This window comes from Harpia harpyja, chromosome 17, assembly GCF_026419915.1.
Source record: "Harpia harpyja isolate bHarHar1 chromosome 17, bHarHar1 primary haplotype, whole genome shotgun sequence".
NCBI classification, from domain to species: Eukaryota; Metazoa; Chordata; class Aves; order Accipitriformes; family Accipitridae; genus Harpia; species Harpia harpyja.
In genome coordinates, this window is record NC_068956.1 from 198,808 (window position 1) to 214,668 (window position 15,861).

At 70.7% G+C, this 15,861-nt stretch overlaps 2 protein-coding genes across 7 annotated transcripts; both read left to right on the plus strand.

Annotated features, from left to right (window-relative positions):
- Positions 1 to 884: 884 nt before the first annotated feature.
- TRIM3 (tripartite motif containing 3) lies at positions 885 to 8,506 on the plus strand. 5 transcript variants are annotated; one of them, XM_052812877.1, is made up of 12 exons: positions 885 to 964; positions 2,138 to 2,300; positions 4,148 to 4,385; positions 4,542 to 4,693; positions 4,780 to 4,960; positions 5,216 to 5,939; positions 6,052 to 6,155; positions 6,230 to 6,397; positions 6,469 to 6,649; positions 7,281 to 7,351; positions 7,469 to 7,609; positions 7,975 to 8,506. In XM_052812877.1, exons 2-12 carry the CDS (start codon positions 2,170 to 2,172, stop codon positions 8,125 to 8,127), a joined length of 2,244 nt encoding a protein of 747 aa, XP_052668837.1. In that variant the 5' UTR covers positions 885 to 964; positions 2,138 to 2,169; the 3' UTR covers positions 8,128 to 8,506. The 5 variants fall into 5 exon arrangements, with proteins under 5 accessions (XP_052668837.1, XP_052668838.1, XP_052668836.1 ...); XM_052812878.1 differs by lacking the exon at positions 885 to 964 and adding an exon at positions 1,518 to 1,625; XM_052812876.1 differs by lacking the exon at positions 885 to 964 and having other exon boundaries at positions 2,042 to 2,300.
- Positions 8,507 to 10,259: 1,753 nt separating this feature from the next.
- Positions 10,260 to 14,257, plus strand: HPX (hemopexin). 2 transcript variants are annotated; one of them, XM_052812970.1, is made up of 10 exons: positions 10,260 to 10,367; positions 10,627 to 10,697; positions 10,829 to 10,909; positions 11,422 to 11,588; positions 11,985 to 12,138; positions 12,396 to 12,617; positions 12,757 to 12,858; positions 13,071 to 13,201; positions 13,695 to 13,839; positions 13,923 to 14,257. In XM_052812970.1, exons 1-10 carry the CDS (start codon positions 10,303 to 10,305, stop codon positions 14,147 to 14,149), a joined length of 1,365 nt encoding a protein of 454 aa, XP_052668930.1. In that variant the 5' UTR covers positions 10,260 to 10,302; the 3' UTR covers positions 14,150 to 14,257. The 2 variants fall into 2 exon arrangements, with proteins under 2 accessions (XP_052668930.1, XP_052668931.1); XM_052812971.1 differs by having other exon boundaries at positions 11,422 to 11,576.
- The last annotated feature ends 1,604 nt before the right edge of the window (positions 14,258 to 15,861 follow it).

Below are 15,861 nucleotides of genomic sequence, written 5' to 3' on the forward strand. Positions count from 1 at the left end.
GGGCAGGGGGGATGGTGGTAACACAGGGCCTGGCACGCTCACCCCGAGGGTCCGTGGGTCTCCGTGTCCCCCAAGGGCAGCAGAGAGCAGCAGGACAGGGGTGGGCGTGCGCAGGCGCTGAGCGGGACAGGGCTGTGCAAACCCCCACGGGAGCTCAGAAACACGGGTGGGGACAGACACGCCTGCGCGGGGAGGACAGCGTGCACACCTACACATACACACACGCCTGGGGGGGGGGGATGTCTGCATGCACACAGGTACAGTGTGCACACGTGCCCCCCCCCATTGGTGTCGTGAGGGGGTGCTGCCCCCCCCCCGCCCCCCGGGGCCGGCTGCACCCCACATTTAAGCTGCGAGTGGGCTCTGCCCCCACCCGTGTCCATACAAGAAGAGGGGGGACACACAGCACACGGGCCACCCACCCCCCCGCACTGTGCACACTGTGCCCCCCCCACTTTGGGGTCTGCCAGCCGGGACCCCCCCCCCTTCCCGCTTTGAGGGGGGGGGACGGGACCACATCGGGGCGGGATGCGGTTGCCGTGGCGACAGCCGGGTACCCCGGGGATGCAGGGGGGCGCGCCCGGAGCCCCCCCCACTGCAGAGCCACAGCCCGGACCCGACCATTCGTGCTGGGGGGGGTTGCATCCTGCTCTCCTCCCCCCTCCCTCCTACGGGACCCCTCCCTCGCGGACCCCCCCACTCGGAAACGGCGAGGGGTCGCGGACCAACGCCTCGCCGTTCCCGAGTGGGGGGTCTGCGAGTGGGGGGGGTGTCCCGCGCGGTCCGAGGGGGGGTAAAAAGCGTGTGACCCCCCCTCCCACCTCGCCGTGGTGCGGTCCGGTCTGGCAGCTGCCTTCCCTGCCCATCCCTGGCGCAGTCCCTGCCGCGCCGAGCCGGGCCGGGCCGAGGATGCGCGCTGCCGGCCCGCGGGGGGGGCTGAAGCGAGGAGGGGGCTGCGTGGGGGGTGAGTGGGGGCGGGTGTCACGCGTGGGGTGGGGGTGTCACGCGTGGGGATGGAGGGGACGGGGACACAGGCCCGCCGTGCGGAGGGGGCTAGCAAGGGATGGGGCGGGGGGGGGTGAGGTGGGATGGGCCCCGGTGGGTCCTTTGGGGGGGGCAGCGCCGGCTTGTCACGAGTGGGGGGTAGCCTGGATGGGCTGGGGTGGGAGGCGTGGGTGGGACGGGGACAGGGACAAGGTGGGGGGCACAGGGAGAGGAAGGATGGGGGAGAGGGACGAGCGGGGTGGGGGCTGGGGACAGGAGGATGGGGGGGTCTGGGGACAAGGACACGAGGTTGGGGACAGGGACAGGAGGGGGGACAGGGACAAGGAGGAATGGGGGGGACACACAAGGCCAGGACGGGGCGGGGGGGGGGGGGGGGGGGCAGGGACAAGGAGGGGCGGGATGTGGAGCCGTGCCGTGCCCGCAGCACCACGGCGGGGACCCGCAGCCGCTGCGGCTCCCCGGTCGTGCCCCCTCCCCCCTCAACTCCATCCCCTCCGCCGCCCGCTGCCCGGAGCCCCCATCCCGGCGCGGGGGCGGTGCCGTCGGGGCGGGCGGTGCCGCACAATGGCGGCCGGGGCGGGGCCGGGCCGGGGCCTGGAGCGCGGGGCCGCCGCAGCGCCGTGAGCGGGGCTGGGCCGGGGGGTGCGGGGCTTGTTTGGGGGGGGGGTAGACGGCGTGTCCCCCGTGGGTCCGGCCCGCGGGTGCGCGGAGGCGCCGGGGGGTGCGGGGGGACGCCAGCCCGGGAGTGCCCGGGACACGGGAGCGGGGGGGGGGATCAGCGCGGGGGGGGGACGGTGGGGCGGGCAGGGGCTTTGCGCGGGGTCCACCGCTATGGGGTGAGGGTTATGGGCACCCCGGCGCTGGGGCGCAGGGCAGAGCTGTGGGTCGCGGGGGCTGTGGGGCTGGCTCTGGGCGCCCAGGGACCGTGAGCGGGGGGGGGGAGGCAGGGGGAGACACCCCCCCCCCCCAACCCCCGTGCACCCCAGAGCAGGTGGGGCCGAGGGTCGCGGCTGACACCCGTGGGGCAAGGGGGCTCCGGCGTGCCCAGCGTGGGGCGGCCGTGGGGCCCGATCCTGGGGGTCGCGGGGAGCAGTGGGGCCGCCCCGGCCCCGCTGACCCTCCCTGCCCCCAGGCTGAGCGCCGTGGGGCCGCGGGGACGCCGCCATGGCCAAGCGGGAGGCCAGCGCCAGCCCGGTGGTGCGGCAGATTGACAAACAGTTCCTGGTGTGCAGCATCTGCCTTGACCGCTACCGCAACCCCAAGGTGCTGCCCTGCCTGCACACCTTCTGCGAGAGGTGAGACCCTGCCGCGCCCCACCTGCGCCCCTGGACCCGCTGCACCCTGACCGGGCCCCGCTGCGTCCCTACCGTGCCCCTGGGCCCCGCTGCATCCCTCCCCCTGCATCCCTGCTGCATCCCTGCTGCGCCCCCAGCCCCGCTGTGTCCCGCTATGCCTTGCTGCATCCCACTGCATCCCCTGGCTTGCACCCCTCCCGGGCCCCGCTGTGCCCCCCTGCTGCATCCCACTGCGCTCCCCCAGCACCCTCCTCACGCAGCTCCTGCAGGAGGGGAGCTGGGGTCCCCGCACCCCCCAGCATTCGCTCTGCACCCCTGCTGTGCTCCACTGCACCTCGCTGCATCCCCTCAGCATTCCCTGCCTGCAGGAGGTGAGCTGGGGCTGCTGTGCTCCACTGCACCCCCGCTGCGCTGCACTGCACTGCATCCCTGCTGTACCCAGGCGGCACTGCACTGCATCTCCATGGCATCCCCGCTGTGCCCCACTGCACTGCACTGCACTGCACTGCATCCCCACGGCATCCCTGCTGCACCCAGACGGCACTGCACCGCATCCCCATGGCATCCCCGCTGCACCCCCACTGCACTGCACTGCACTGCACTGCATCCCCGCTGCGTTCCCTGCTGTGCCCCTGGGCCCTGCTGCATCCCTGCTGCACCTTGTTGCACCCATGCTGCATCCCTGCTGCCTCCCAGCTGTCAAGCACTGCACCCCACTGCCTCCCCTGAGCATCCCCCAAACCCCCAGTGAAAGTGGAGCCTCCCCCCCTCAGCCTGCCCTCCCTATGCATCCCCCAACACCCGCCATGGGGCAGGCAGAGGCCCCCTCTGCCACCCTGGCCCCCCCACAGCTGGTGGTGAGCCAGGGCCCCATGGCACCCCTGCACCCCCCTGCCCCTCTCCAGTGAGAGACAGGGCTGAGCCCCCCTGCACACCACAGCTGCCTCCCCCCCCAGCCCACGTGGGGGCCGGGACCCCGCTGCCCACAAGGGCTGCGCAGCCTGTCCCTGTGTCCCCCGAGCCCCCCACTGCTCCCAACCCTGCTCGTCCCCGTGGGCTGCAGCAGCCGGGGCTGATCCAGCACTGGCATCTACCGGCGTGGGGGGCCGGGGGCACGCCTGGGGCCAGGCTGGGGCGGAAGGCTGCACCTGCGGTCGGCGGTGGTGGGCTCTGTACTGATGTCTGCTTTCTCTGTGCCCCTCCAGAGACCCCCTGCCCCCCACCGCCGCACCCTCCCCCCGGAGCCTCACTTGCCCCTGGCTCTGCCCCAGCCCCTTCCCCAGCCCAGCCCTGCCTGGCCTCTCCCCTCTGTCCGTCTGTCCATCCACCCCTCCGGGCTCTGGCTGCGGGTCCTGACAGGCACCGCGGTGCAGCCCTCCTGTCCATCTGTCCTGCCGTCTGTCTGCCCCTCCGGCCCCCGCTCTCGCTCCTGCACCCCGGTGTGCCAAAGTGTAGCCCTCCTGTCCATCCATCCGTCCCGCTGTCTTATCTGCTCCTCCGGCCCCATTCCTCTGCTGCTGCCCCATGCACCCTGATGCCTCCTGTCCATCTATGCTGCTGTCTGTCTGCCCCTCCAGCTCCCTCCCTCTGCTGCTGTCCCGCGCACCCCGGCCCCTCCTGTCTGTCTGTCCGTCCTGCTGTCTGTCTGCCCCTCCCTCTGCTCCTGCCGCATGCACCCTGATCCCTCCTGTCTGCCTGCCCTCCAGCCCCATCCCTCTGCTCCTGCCCCATGCACCCCGGCCCCTCCTGTCTGTCCGTCCGTCCGTCCCTTTGCCCCCCCCAGCTCCCCTCCCTGCTGCCCTGCTCCGCGCGGGTCCTGACCCTCTGGTTGTCCCCGTTCGCCCCAGGTGTCTCCAGAACTATATCCCGCCCCAGAGCCTGACCCTCTCCTGCCCCGTCTGCCGCCAGACCTCCATCCTGCCCGAGCGCGGCGTCGCCGCCCTGCAGAACAACTTCTTCATCACCAACCTGATGGAGGTGCTGCAGCGGGACCCCGAGAGCTGCGGCCCCCACCCCGGCCGTGGCCTGGACCCCGTGAGCGCTGTCACCGGCCAGCCCCTCTCCTGCCCCAACCACGAGGGCAAGGTGGGTCGCCCCAGCGGGGCTCTGGGGCTCCAGGGGGGCTGCAGGGGCTGGGGAGGGGCTGTGGGGGGCTGTAGGGGCTCAGGGGGGCTGGGAGCCTGAGGGGGTCCAGGGGCTGGGGGGGGGCCATTGCGGGCAGCCCTGAGTGTCCCTGCGCAGGTGATGGAGTTCTACTGTGAGCCGTGCGAGACAGCCATGTGCCGTGAGTGCACCGAGGGGGAGCACCGGGAGCACGTCACCGTGCCGCTGCGCGATGTGGTGGAGCAGCACAAGGCGGCCCTGCAGCAGCAGCTGGATGCTGTCAGGAGCAGGTATGGGGCCAAGGGGGCCAGGGGGCGCCGGGGTCTTCTGGGGGTCCCCTCCACCAGTGCCCACCCAGTGCCCGGCTCCTCCGCAGGCTCCCGCAGCTGGCAGCGGCCATCGGGCTGGTGTCGGAGATCAGCCAGCAGCTGGTGGAGCGCAAGAATGAGGCAGTGTCGGAGATCGGTAGCACCTTCGAGGAGCTGGAGACGGCGCTGCGGCAGCGCAAGGGGCTGCTGGTGCGGGACCTGGAGGCCACCTGTGGGGCCAAGCAGAAGGTAACACCCCTGCACTGCTGTGCCCCCGCACCGCCGTGCCCTTGTGCTGGCGTCCCTCCCCTGTGCCCCCTGCCCGGCTTTCCTGAAAAGGGTGAACGTGCCCTGGCCGTGTCAATGGTGCCAGCCAGCCCTGCCTGTGCAGGCAGCTGGACTCCAGGTGCAGTGCCGCGAGGGCCGGCCAGAACCACGGCCGGGGTCCGGGTGCTGGCGAGGGTCCCGGCCTGGCGGTGAGGGTGACCTGCCCTGTCCTGACAGGTGCTGCAGGCGCAGCTGGACGCCCTGCGCCAGGGCCAGGAGAGCATCCTCAGCAGCTGCGCCTTCACCGAGCAGGCGCTGCACCACGGCACCGCCACCGAGGTGCTGCTGGTAAAGAAGCAGATGAGCGAGCGGCTGAGCGAGCTGGCCAGCCAGGAGTTCCCTGAGCACCCCCACGAGAACGCCCAGCTCGACTACGTGGTCGAGACCGAGGGTGTCCGCAAATCCATCCTCAACCTGGGCGTGCTGATCACCACCAGCGCCACGGCCCACAAGACGGTGGCCACGGGCGAGGGGCTGCGGCACGCTGTGGTGGGGCAGCCCTCCTCGCTCAGTGTCACCACTAAGGACAAAGACGGGGAGCTGGTGCGCAGTGGCAGCGCCAGCCTGCGCTTCCAGGTGACGGCGCCGGACGGTGGCGCGGCCGAGGCGGAGGTGCAGGACAACAAGAACGGCACCTACGAGCTGCTCTACACCCCCCGCGCCGAGGGCGACTTCCTCCTCTCCATCCTGCTCTATGGGCAGCCCATCCGCGGCAGCCCCTTCCGTGTCCGCGCCGTCAAGGCCTCCGACGTGCCCCCCTCTCCCGACGACGTCAAGCGCCGCGTCAAGTCCCCCAGCAGTGGGCACATCCGGCAGAAGGCCGTCCGGCGCCCTTCCAGCATGTACAGCAGCGGCAAGAAGAAGGAGAACCCCATCGAGGACGAGCTCATCTTCCGCGTGGGTGAGCGGCGGGGGCTCCTCGGGGCTCCCCAGGTCTCCCCGGGCCAGTGGGGGCTTCTTGGGGCTCTTGAGGGCAGGTAGGGCACCCCCTGACCTGCCTCCCTCTGCCGCAGGAAGCCGCGGCCGGGAGAAGGGGGAGTTCACCAACCTCCAGGGCATCTCCACCTCCAGCAGTGGCCGCATCGTGGTGGCCGACAGCAATAACCAGTGCGTGCAGGTAGGACTGAGGCCCCGGCCCCGGCCCCAGCCCGCCCCCCCGCCTGGCTGATGCCCCCCTCGCTGCCCCCCCAGGTGTTTTCCAACGAGGGGCAGTTCCGGCTGCGGTTCGGTGTGCGGGGCCGCTCCCCCGGCCAGCTCCAGCGCCCGACCGGCGTCACCGTGGACATGAACGGGGACATCATCATCGCGGACTACGACAACCGCTGGGTCAGCATCTTCTCCCCCGAGGGCAAATTCAAGGTGAGGGGGCAGCGGCCGGGTGGGGGGGCCGTGGCTCCGCACCCGGCCCTGACGCCCCTCCCCGGCTGCAGACCAAGATCGGGGCCGGGCGGCTGATGGGCCCCAAGGGCGTCGCCGTGGACCGCAACGGCCACATCATCGTGGTGGACAACAAGGCCTGCTGCGTCTTCATCTTCCAGTCCAACGGCAAGCTCGTCACCAAGTTTGGGAGCCGCGGCACGGCCGAGCGGCAGTTTGCAGGTACACTCGATGGTAATACACCGACTGGCAAGTCCCCTCTTCCTTACTGCATGCCTTTGGCTTCCCGCTGCGCCGGGGCCGGGCTGGGACGGTGAGTACCGCACGCCTCGCCGATGGCAGCTGGCACCCAGCCGGCACCGGGACACCTGGGTCTGGGGTCTGGGCTGGGGCTCTGGGTTCGGGTTCTGGTTCTAATTTTGGGCTCGGGTTTTGGTTCTGGGCTCTGGGTTCTAGGCTGGGGCACTGGTTCTAGATTCTGGTTCTGGATTCTGGTTCTGGGCTTGGGTTCTAGTTCCGGGTTTAGATTCTGGGCTCTGGTTCTGGCAGTGGGCTCTGTCCCTGTGGGTCGGGGCTCCGGGGTCTTGGTCTGTCCCCAGCACTGGTCCCGCCGTGGGGCTGGGTGCCCCCTCCAGCCGTGGGGGGCCCGGCACCGCCTGTGCTAACCCCCTTGTGCTGGCCTCACCGGCTGCTCACGCGGCACTAACCACACTAACCAGGCGCCGGGGCCGGGCCACCCCCTCCCTGGTGTGGGACCGAGGGGCGTCCCCGCAGCACTGGTGCTGTGCCGGGCTGGGCCTCCCCGTCCCTGTCTGGGGCTGAGACCCCATCCCCGTCCTGGGGCTAAGCCCCCTCCCCTCCCCAGGGCCCCACTTCGTGGCAGTCAACAACAAGAACGAGATCGTGGTGACCGACTTCCACAACCACTCGGTGAAGGTGAGTGCTGCCTCGGCAGGCAGTGGGGGTGGCTGCCGGCGTCCCTGGCTCCGTGCCGTCCCCCGCTGGCGCCGGTGCCATGTGCTGGGACAGCCCGCGGTGACCCCTTCTCCGCAGGTCTACAACGCGGACGGTGAGTTCCTCTTCAAGTTCGGGTCGCACGGGGAGGGGAACGGGCAGTTCAACGCCCCCACGGGGGTGGCTGTCGACGCCAACGGCAACATCATCGTCGCCGACTGGGGCAACAGCCGCATCCAGGTACCGGCACCGCAGCCCTACGCTGCCCTGTGGGGGGACCGGCCCTACAACCCACGGGGCCCCTCTGCCCCCCAATGCTGCACCGGTCCCTGGGGGTGCTGGGCCAGCACCCTCCCTGTCCCACTGCAGGCAGCCCGGGCGCAGGCAGGGGCTGCAGGCAAGGAGGGGGCTGCAGGCAGGGATGGGGCTTGTGCCCCGAGCACTGAACCCCGTGCAGGGCAGTGGGGGGGCTCAGCAGAGTGGGGACAAGGTCCCGGCATGCCGGGGGCCATCGGGGCGGCAGGGGTTCCCTGGGGAGGTGGGGTGGCTGGGCAGCAGTGGCAGTGGGGACGTTGGGGACAGCACGTCTCTGCCTGTCCCCGCAGGTCTTCGACAGCTCGGGCTCCTTCCTCTCCTACATCAACACGGCCGCCGACCCCCTGTACGGGCCGCAGGGCCTGGCCCTCACCTCCGACGGACACGTGGTGGTGGCCGACTCCGGCAACCATTGCTTCAAGGCCTATCGCTACCTGCAGTAGCCGCCATGGGGACGGGGACGGGGACGCTGCCCGCGCCGCGACGGCGCCCACGGGCCCCTCGGGAGAGCGCCCGCAGCAGGGTGCCCTGAGCGACGGCTGCCCCACAGCCATCGCTGCCCCCCCCAACCATTGCAGCCCCACAGCCATTGCTGCCCCCCGCGCGCCGCACCGGCCTTCATGTGCACTTTATCCCGGGGGGGCGGCCGGGGCCCCGAGCGGGGGGCGAGGACGGGTCTGGCTGGGGCAGGGGCTGCTTGGGGGACGTGGGGCCATGGGGCCGCGGTCATGCCCCTCTTCCCACCCCACGGCAGGGCTGGCAGCCCCACTGCCCCTGCTGCCGGGGGTCCCGCAGGCACGTGGGGGTGTATGGGGCGGGGGGAGCCGCCGGGCAGGGCTGGGTGGGGGCGGCACGCGTTGCTCGGGGCTGTGGGGCGGCAGGTCCCGGAGCCCCCTGCCGCGTGGGGACTGCCCTCCGCCGGCCCTGCTCCCCCAGCTCGAGCCCCGGCTGTGGGGCGACCGCGCGTGCCTGCCTGCCCCACGGCGGGGCTGTGTGGGGCTGCTGCCGCACGCTGACATACTGTATGTACAAAATAAAGTATTCTGGAAGTACCTTGTCCACCTAGCACTGCCAGCCCCACGGCAGGGGGGGGGGGGTGACGGTGGGGCTGATGGGAGCTGGGGCAGCTCCCTCCCTGTGGACCCATGTCATGGCCACAGCTCCACCTTCACTGGGGTCCCTGGGGCAAAGCCTCACTGGGTGCAGTGGTGGGACTCCCTGTCCCAGGGGCTACGGGGGGGGGGGCAGGCAGGTGCCCGGCACCAGGGGAGGTGGGAGCTGAGCTGGGCTGGGTGCTGGTGATGTGCTCGTGGAGACCCCAGGGTGCCCTGTGGGGCAGTGGGACCCCCAGGCTGCACTGGGACGCTGATGCCCTGGTGGGACCCTCAGGCCACAGCGGGATCCCCAGGCCACGGCAGAGACAGGCAGCACCAGGCAGAGCAGGGACGGGCACAGTGCCCGGAGCTCCCTGGCACTGCCAGACACCTGCCTGGCACAGCCTCCCGCCGCCGCTGACCCGTGCGCAGGGACGGGGTCGGACTGGTCCGTACTGGGAGCAGGGACAGGGTCAGACTGGTCCATACTGGCACCGGCAGTGGTGGGGTCTGTGCTCACCCTACCCGTGGCGTTCTGCACCCCCAGGACGTGCACCCCACGGGGGGCAGCACCCTGACCCCCCCCTCCGGTGTTCCCAGCTGCCCCAGGCACCAAGCCAGGCTGGTTGCCTGTTCCTGCCTGCGGCTGGTGGCCAGAGCAAACAGGCACAGTGGGGCCAAGGCCCTTCCCAGCACCAGGCTGGCGGGGGGGCTGCTGGGAAGGGGCTGGGATGGTGCCAGCCCCTGCCTGCTGCACCCCTGGCTCCTGGGCACCCTGCTGGAGGGGGAGCCCCCTCCCCAGACCCACTGCATGGGGGGCTGAGCCCTGCTGGGATCTAACCCCCCTCCCCAGCTCTGCTGCATTGGGGTCTGAGCCCCAGGAGGGTCTGGGTCCTGTTGGAGTCGGACCCTCACCCCTGTCCCTGCTGCGCTGAGCCCTGCTGGGGGCTGAACCCCCCCAGCCCCACTGTGTTGGGGTCTGAGTCCCACTGGGGGCTGAACCCCCCTCCCCAAACCCACCGTGTCAGGGGCTGAGCCCTGTCAGGGTCTGGGCACCATCACAGTTGGACCCTCACCCCTGTCACCTCGGGGTCTGAACCCCACCAGGTTCTTGTGCCCCCTCCCCAGCCCTGCCATGTTGGGGGCTGAGCCCCGCTGAGGGCTGAACCCCATGTCGGGGGCTGAGCCCTGTGAGTGTCTGAGCCCCACTGGAGTCAGACCCTCACCCCCATCCCCATCTCTGCCACGTCGGGGGCCAAGGACCTGCCGTCACACCCAGTGGGGTGTGAGCCCCATCCCCTCCCCCCCCCAACCCCCCGCTGTGGCTCCTTGTGCTGCCCCTGCCGCGTTGGGGGGTGATGACAGGGGGGCCCCCTGCACTGTCATGTCGTCCCCCCCCCTGCATGGTCGAAGGTTGCGTGGGGCGGGCCGGGTTGAGCAATGGGGCAGGGCAGGTTGTGCAACAGCCCCTCCTGCCCCAATATAGGGCCGGGGGTGGCAGAAGCCCCAGGCACACCATACACCATGGGGGTCCCCACTGCTGTCCTCTGCCTGGCCTGGGCCCTGGCCCTGGCATGTGCCCACCCCCTGTGAGTGGGGCGCCGGGGACTGGGGACATGTGGGGTGCTGGGGGAGGGGTGTGGGGCAGGGAGCTGGGGGGGGGGGGGAGTGTATGTGGAGCAGCTGGGGGAGTGGGGTAGGGGGCGTATTGGGGCAGGGGGCTGCAGAGGTCTGTATGGGGGGTGGGGGGTGTGTGGGGCAGGGGGCTGCATGCCAGTGTGGGGCACGTACATGGCTGTTTTGGGGGGGGGGTCTGTGCTGTGAGCCCACAGTGCTGCCTGTCCCCAGGACCCAGAGCAAAACGGAGGCAGCTGGAGGAGGACACCCCCATGGGGCTGAGCCCCCCAGCAACGACACTGGTGAGAGCCCATGGGATTGGGGGGGGGGAGGAGGGCAGAGTCGCATGTGGGGCACAGAGGGGTGTGTGGGGCATGGCAGGGGCTGTGGTACGGGGGGGGGGGTTTGCACCATTCTGACACCCCCGCCCCAGACTTGGCCCAGCTCTGCACAGACGAGGGCAGATTCGACGCCACCACGCTTAGCGAGAATGGCACCATGCTCTTCTTCAGAGGTGGGGCCAGGGGTCACAGGGTGGGGGGGGGCATGGGGCTGGGGGGGCATGGGGCATTGGAGGAAAATGGGGTCTGGGGCAAATGGTGGGAGATGGGGTCTGGATAGGGGCTGGGGAGAAATGAGATATAGGGGGGCAGGGGAATGGAGTTTGTGGGGCTGGGGGAACTGGGGGGGGGACATGGGTCCTGGTGGGTCTGTGGGAAATGGGGGACAATGAGCCTGGCACTGGCAGGTTGGGGGGGGGGAATAGGATGGGGGGGTGTCTTGGGGAGATGGGAAGGTGTTGGGGGGAAGATGGGGTCCACAGGGCCAGATCATGGGGGGGGAGGGTGTCGGGGGGGAGGTCTGGATGAATGTGGAGTGGGGTGCAGACGGGGCTCTGGGGGACAATGAGGAGCAGGGGGGTGGCTGTGGGGCACCCTGGGGCCAGGGGCTGTGGGAGCAGAGTGTGGGGCAGCACCGTGAGCCCTCTCCACTGCCTGCCGTGGGGCTACCACTGTCCCTGCCCAGGTGAGGAGGTCTGGGAGAGCTCCCATGGGGGGCTCCGGCTCCATGCCCGCCCCCTGGCCGCATCCTGGCCCGAAGTGGGGGGCCCCGTCGAGGCGGCGCTGCGCCTATACAGCCGGCAGCACCCCCAGGAGCACCAGAGCCTCTACCTCTTCCAGGCACGGCCACGGGTGGGGGGCAGCGGGCGGTGGGTTGGGGGCAGCAGGTGGGGGGTAGTGGGCAGTGGGCAGTGGGCTGGGGGCAGCAGGTGGGGGGACAGTGGATGGAAGTCCAGGGCTGGGTGGCCCCACACGCTGCCATGGGGGCCAGGCAGGCTGCTTGCGGGTGGGGGTCTCCCCCTCTGCCCAGACCCCCGAGTGGGTCCATGGGGCTGGCCCATGGAGGGCATTCTTGGGGCTGCCAGGAGGGATGAGCCTGGGGGTCCTGGGCTGTGGGTCGGGTCTGGGGGGGGGTTCTTGTCCTGGAGGGGGGGGGGGGCTCCTGTCCTGGGGGTCTCCCCCTTGGTCTGGCCCCACGGGGGTCCCCGGGGTGGTGTCCGTGGGTCTCAGCCCGTGGGGTGCTTGCAGGGCGAGCAGGTGTGGGCCTACTCTGGGGGACAGCTGCAGCCCGGCTTCCCCCGGCGCATAGGGGACGAGTTCCCGGGGGTCCCTGGGGGGCTGGACGCCGCCGTGGAGTGCCACCCTGAGGAGTGCGGGGGCGAGACCATCCTCTTCTTCAAGGGTGAGCAGGGGCCGGGGTCAGGCAGGGGGGCAGGAGGGTGACGGCCAGGGGGCAGCCGTGGGGTCCAGAGGGGCAGCCGTGGGGCACGGAGGGGGCTGCCGTGGGGCAGCAATGGTGGGTGGCAGAGGGGCTACTGTGGGGCGTGGAGGGGCTGCAGGGGTGGGGGGGGGGGGGGGTGTGGGGCTCAGGTGCTGGCAGCCTTGCCGAGCTTTGCCAGCTGTGCCAAACCGCGCCGGCGGTGCCGTTGCCGTGTGCAGGGGACACGGTGTACGCCTTCGACCTGGCGCTGCGGATGATGCAGGTGACGAAGCCACGCACATGGCCGGGGCTGGGCCCCTGCGATGCCGCCCTGCGCTGGCTGGAGCGGTACTACTGCCTGCGGGGGACCCAATTCCAGCGCTTCAACCCCCTCACCGGCGAGGTGCCCACTGGCTACCCCCGTGATCTCCGCGACTACTTCATACCCTGCCCGGGTCGAGGTGAGTGCCCAGCCACCCCCTGGGGACCCCCGTCCCATGGGGCCCTGAGCCCCACAGCGGCAGAGGGTCCCCGGACCCTGGGGTCCGGCTCTTGCCCGCAGTGCCCCGGCCCCGCTGCCAGCGCTGCCGCTGCCGGCAGGGCACGGGAACGCCTCGTGGGGGGCTGCCGGTGACCGCTGCAGCGAGATGCCCTTCCAGGCCCTCCTCTCCGACGACACCGGACGCATCTACGCTTTCCGCAGTGAGCGGCGGCGGGGGGCTAGGGTCGGCCGGGACAGTGGCAGGGCTGGGGGCTGTGTGGCGGGGGCTGCGGGGCGGAGGACGGTGGTCCTCTGTGGGGCCATGGAGCGTGGGGCTGGCTGTGCTGCGGGGCCGTGGTGGTGGTGGTGGGCTGCGGTTGCGGCCGTGCCGTGGGGCTGTGCCGTGGGGCAGGGATGCTAACGCATACCGCAGGGGGTCTGTCCTTCCGCCTGGACTCGCTGCGGGACGGGCACCACGCCTGGCCCCTGGGACAGACGTGGCCGGGACTGGAGGGAGAGGTGGATGCCGCCTTCGCCTGGGACAGACGCACTTACCTGATACAGGTCTGGCCCCGTGGGGCTGCCCTGTCCCCATTCCCGTCCCCTGTGGGTCCCACCCCTATCCCCAGCTCGCTGCCCCACTGGCAAGACCCCCCCCGCCCCCAGACCTATGCCCGAGATGGGGCAGCTCAGGCACCTCGATCCTGGCACTGCGGCTTGCTGGGGGACATCACCCCCGGGACCAGGGCATCTCGAGGAAGTCACCCCCCCCCCACCCCGGGGCAGCCTGGGGACGTGGAGGCACAGCATATGGCAGCGGCCCCCAGGACCGCGCTGCCCTCGCCCCCAGCCCCCCGTGGGATGCACCTCCAGGCCCTCCACCCCCGCCCAGAGCCCCCGGGCACCCCCTAAAACCCATCCCCAAGCCTGCCCCAGCCTGCAGGCAGCCCCGTGGCCCTGCCTGTCTCTGCCCATCCCCAGCCATCCTGTACCTGCCTGATCCCTCTCCCATCCCCATCCCTGCCCACCCGTGGCCCACACCATCTGCTCTCTCCAGGGCTCCCAGGTCTCCATCTTCCTCTCGGGACAGGGCTACCGGCGGGTGCTGGGTTACCCGCGGGCCCTGCAGGACGAGTTGGGGGTCTCCAGCGCCGACGCTGCCTTCACCTGCCCCGGCTCTGCCAACCTCTACCTCATCACAGGTAGGCAGCCGGTGCGCCAGGACCCTGTGGTGCCGGGTTCTCTGCCGGGTTGGGCGCGGGGCTGACGGGTGCTGTGCCAACAGGGGACCACATTCGGCTGGTGGACCTGATGCAGACGCCGCGGCAGGCAGGCGAGCCGGTGCCGCTGCCCCACGACCACGTGGATGGCGCCATGTGCACCAACGACGGCGTCTTCCTCTTCCACGGCCCCAGCTACCATCAGTACCACAGCGTGGCCCAGCTGCTGGGGGCCAAAGAGCCCGTGCCCCCCCAGAGTATCGCCACCCACTTCTTCCACTGCCCCCAGTGACCGGGGCTGGTGCCACCACCTGGGCCCCCACGGTGCTGCCAGTCCTGGGGCTCTGCTGGCCCTGGCATGTCTGTGGCCAGGATGCAATAAAAGCCAGGGAGACCCTGAGATCCCCCTGCTTTCTCTGGGGGTGCTGGGGGGGGGGGGCGGTGGGGCCAGTGAAGGTGGGCTGCAGTGGCCGTGGGGCAGCATGGCGCGGTCCCTGTCCCTGTGCCCATGCCACCTCGGCTGGCTGTGGCAGGGGCAGTGGGGCAGGACCTGGCAGGTGCAGGTCCTCAGGTCTTGCAGGGGTGTCCTGGTAGGTGACTCCCAGGGGATGAGGTATGGGGGCGCAGTCCATGGCTGTGCCAGGCTGTACCGGGCTGAAGTGGGCTGTACCATGCTGTGCCGTGCCACACAGCACCAGCCGGTGCTGAGCCACACCATACCGTGCTGACTGAAACGTGTCGTCCTGTAATGTGCCACAGTGCACTGTGCTGTGCCGTGCCTCATGGCACTGTCATGCCATGCCATGCCGTGCCATACCACGCCGTGCCATACCACACCACACCACACAGTGCTGTCCTGTGCCCTGCTGTGCTGTCCCACACGGCACCCTGTCCTGTTGCTCTGTGCCACGCTGTGCCATGCTGTGTTTTACCCCACAATGTGTGCTGCACCATACCGTGCCGCACTGTACCACACTGTACTGACCCACACCACCTGCACTGTGCCACACTGCACCACTCCATGCCATCCCATCCTGCCTGGAGCCATGCTGTGCTGAGCCATGCTGGTGTACTGGGCTGAGCTGTGCCCTGCCACACCACAGCCCTGTGCTGTGCCGTGCCGCGCTGTCCTGCCCGGCGCTGGGGAGGGCACCCCAAAGCACTGGGTCCAGTGCTGGGCTCCCCAGTACGAGCCGGGGACATGCCGGGCAGAGCCCGGCCAGGGCTGTAGGAGGCTGTGGGGGCTGGAGCATCCATGGGGCCGGGGGGGCCGGGGCTGCCCAGCTGGAGAGGAGTCAGCTGGGGGGTCCCATCCGTGGGCAGCAGCACCTGCGGGGGGGGCAGGAGTATCCGGGCTCTTTGCAGCAGTGCCAGGGCCAGGGGTGCAGACTGGCCCACGGGGGGGTCCCACTGAGCACCAGGAGACACTCGTCACTGTGGGGCTGACACAGGCACGGGCTGCCCAGGGCAGTGGCGGGGTCGCCATCCTCAGTGGCTGGACGTCATCCTGGGCCACCGGCTCCAGGGGAGCCGGGCTGGACCAGAGGGACCCCGGTGGTGCCGCCAGCATCACCGGTCTGTGACCGACGCTGTGGTTCCCTCCCAGCACACCCTGCTCCTGCAGTGCCCCTCTGTGCCGTGCTGTACCAGTGCCCTGTGTGCCCCCTGTGCCGTGCTGTACCAATCCCTTCTGTGCCCCCCCGCGCTGCTCCATGCCTGGCTCCGCCACCGGTGCTGTTTGAGGCCACGCTGCGCACTTGTGTCCTGTCCAGTGCCGCGCCGGTACGTGCTGTTCTGTGCCATTCTGTGCCACATGTCGCCATACCGTATGTTAGACCATGATGTACCGTGCGTTACTGTACTGCACCGTGTGTTACTGTGCCATGACAGATCGTGTGTCCCTGCACCGCACCCTGTCCCCCCACTCGGCACTGTCCTGCTCTGTGCTGCTCCACGCGTGCCAAGCCGTGCCGTGCTGCACCCTTCTGGGTGGTACGCTGCCCC

What these genes read in the sequence shown, in the direction of transcription:
- TRIM3 (XM_052812877.1), top strand. Translation starts at nt 2,170, where the DNA reads ATGGCCAAGCGGGAGGCCAGCGCCAGCCCGGTGGTGCGGCAGATTGAC. An exon ending in CCTGTGGGGCCAAGCAGAAG is followed by an intron (nt 4,961 to 5,215) that starts GTAACACCCCTG and finishes CTGTCCTGACAG; the next exon opens with GTGCTGCAGGCGCAGCTGGA. An exon ending in TCCACAACCACTCGGTGAAG is followed by an intron (nt 7,352 to 7,468) that starts GTGAGTGCTGCC and finishes CCTTCTCCGCAG; the next exon opens with GTCTACAACGCGGACGGTGA.
- HPX (XM_052812970.1), top strand. Translation starts at nt 10,303, where the DNA reads ATGGGGGTCCCCACTGCTGTCCTCTGCCTGGCCTGGGCCCTGGCCCTG. An exon ending in CTGGCATGTGCCCACCCCCT is followed by an intron (nt 10,368 to 10,626) that starts GTGAGTGGGGCG and finishes GCCTGTCCCCAG; the next exon opens with GACCCAGAGCAAAACGGAGG. An exon ending in GCCCCCCAGCAACGACACTG is followed by an intron (nt 10,698 to 10,828) that starts GTGAGAGCCCAT and finishes CCCCCGCCCCAG; the next exon opens with ACTTGGCCCAGCTCTGCACA.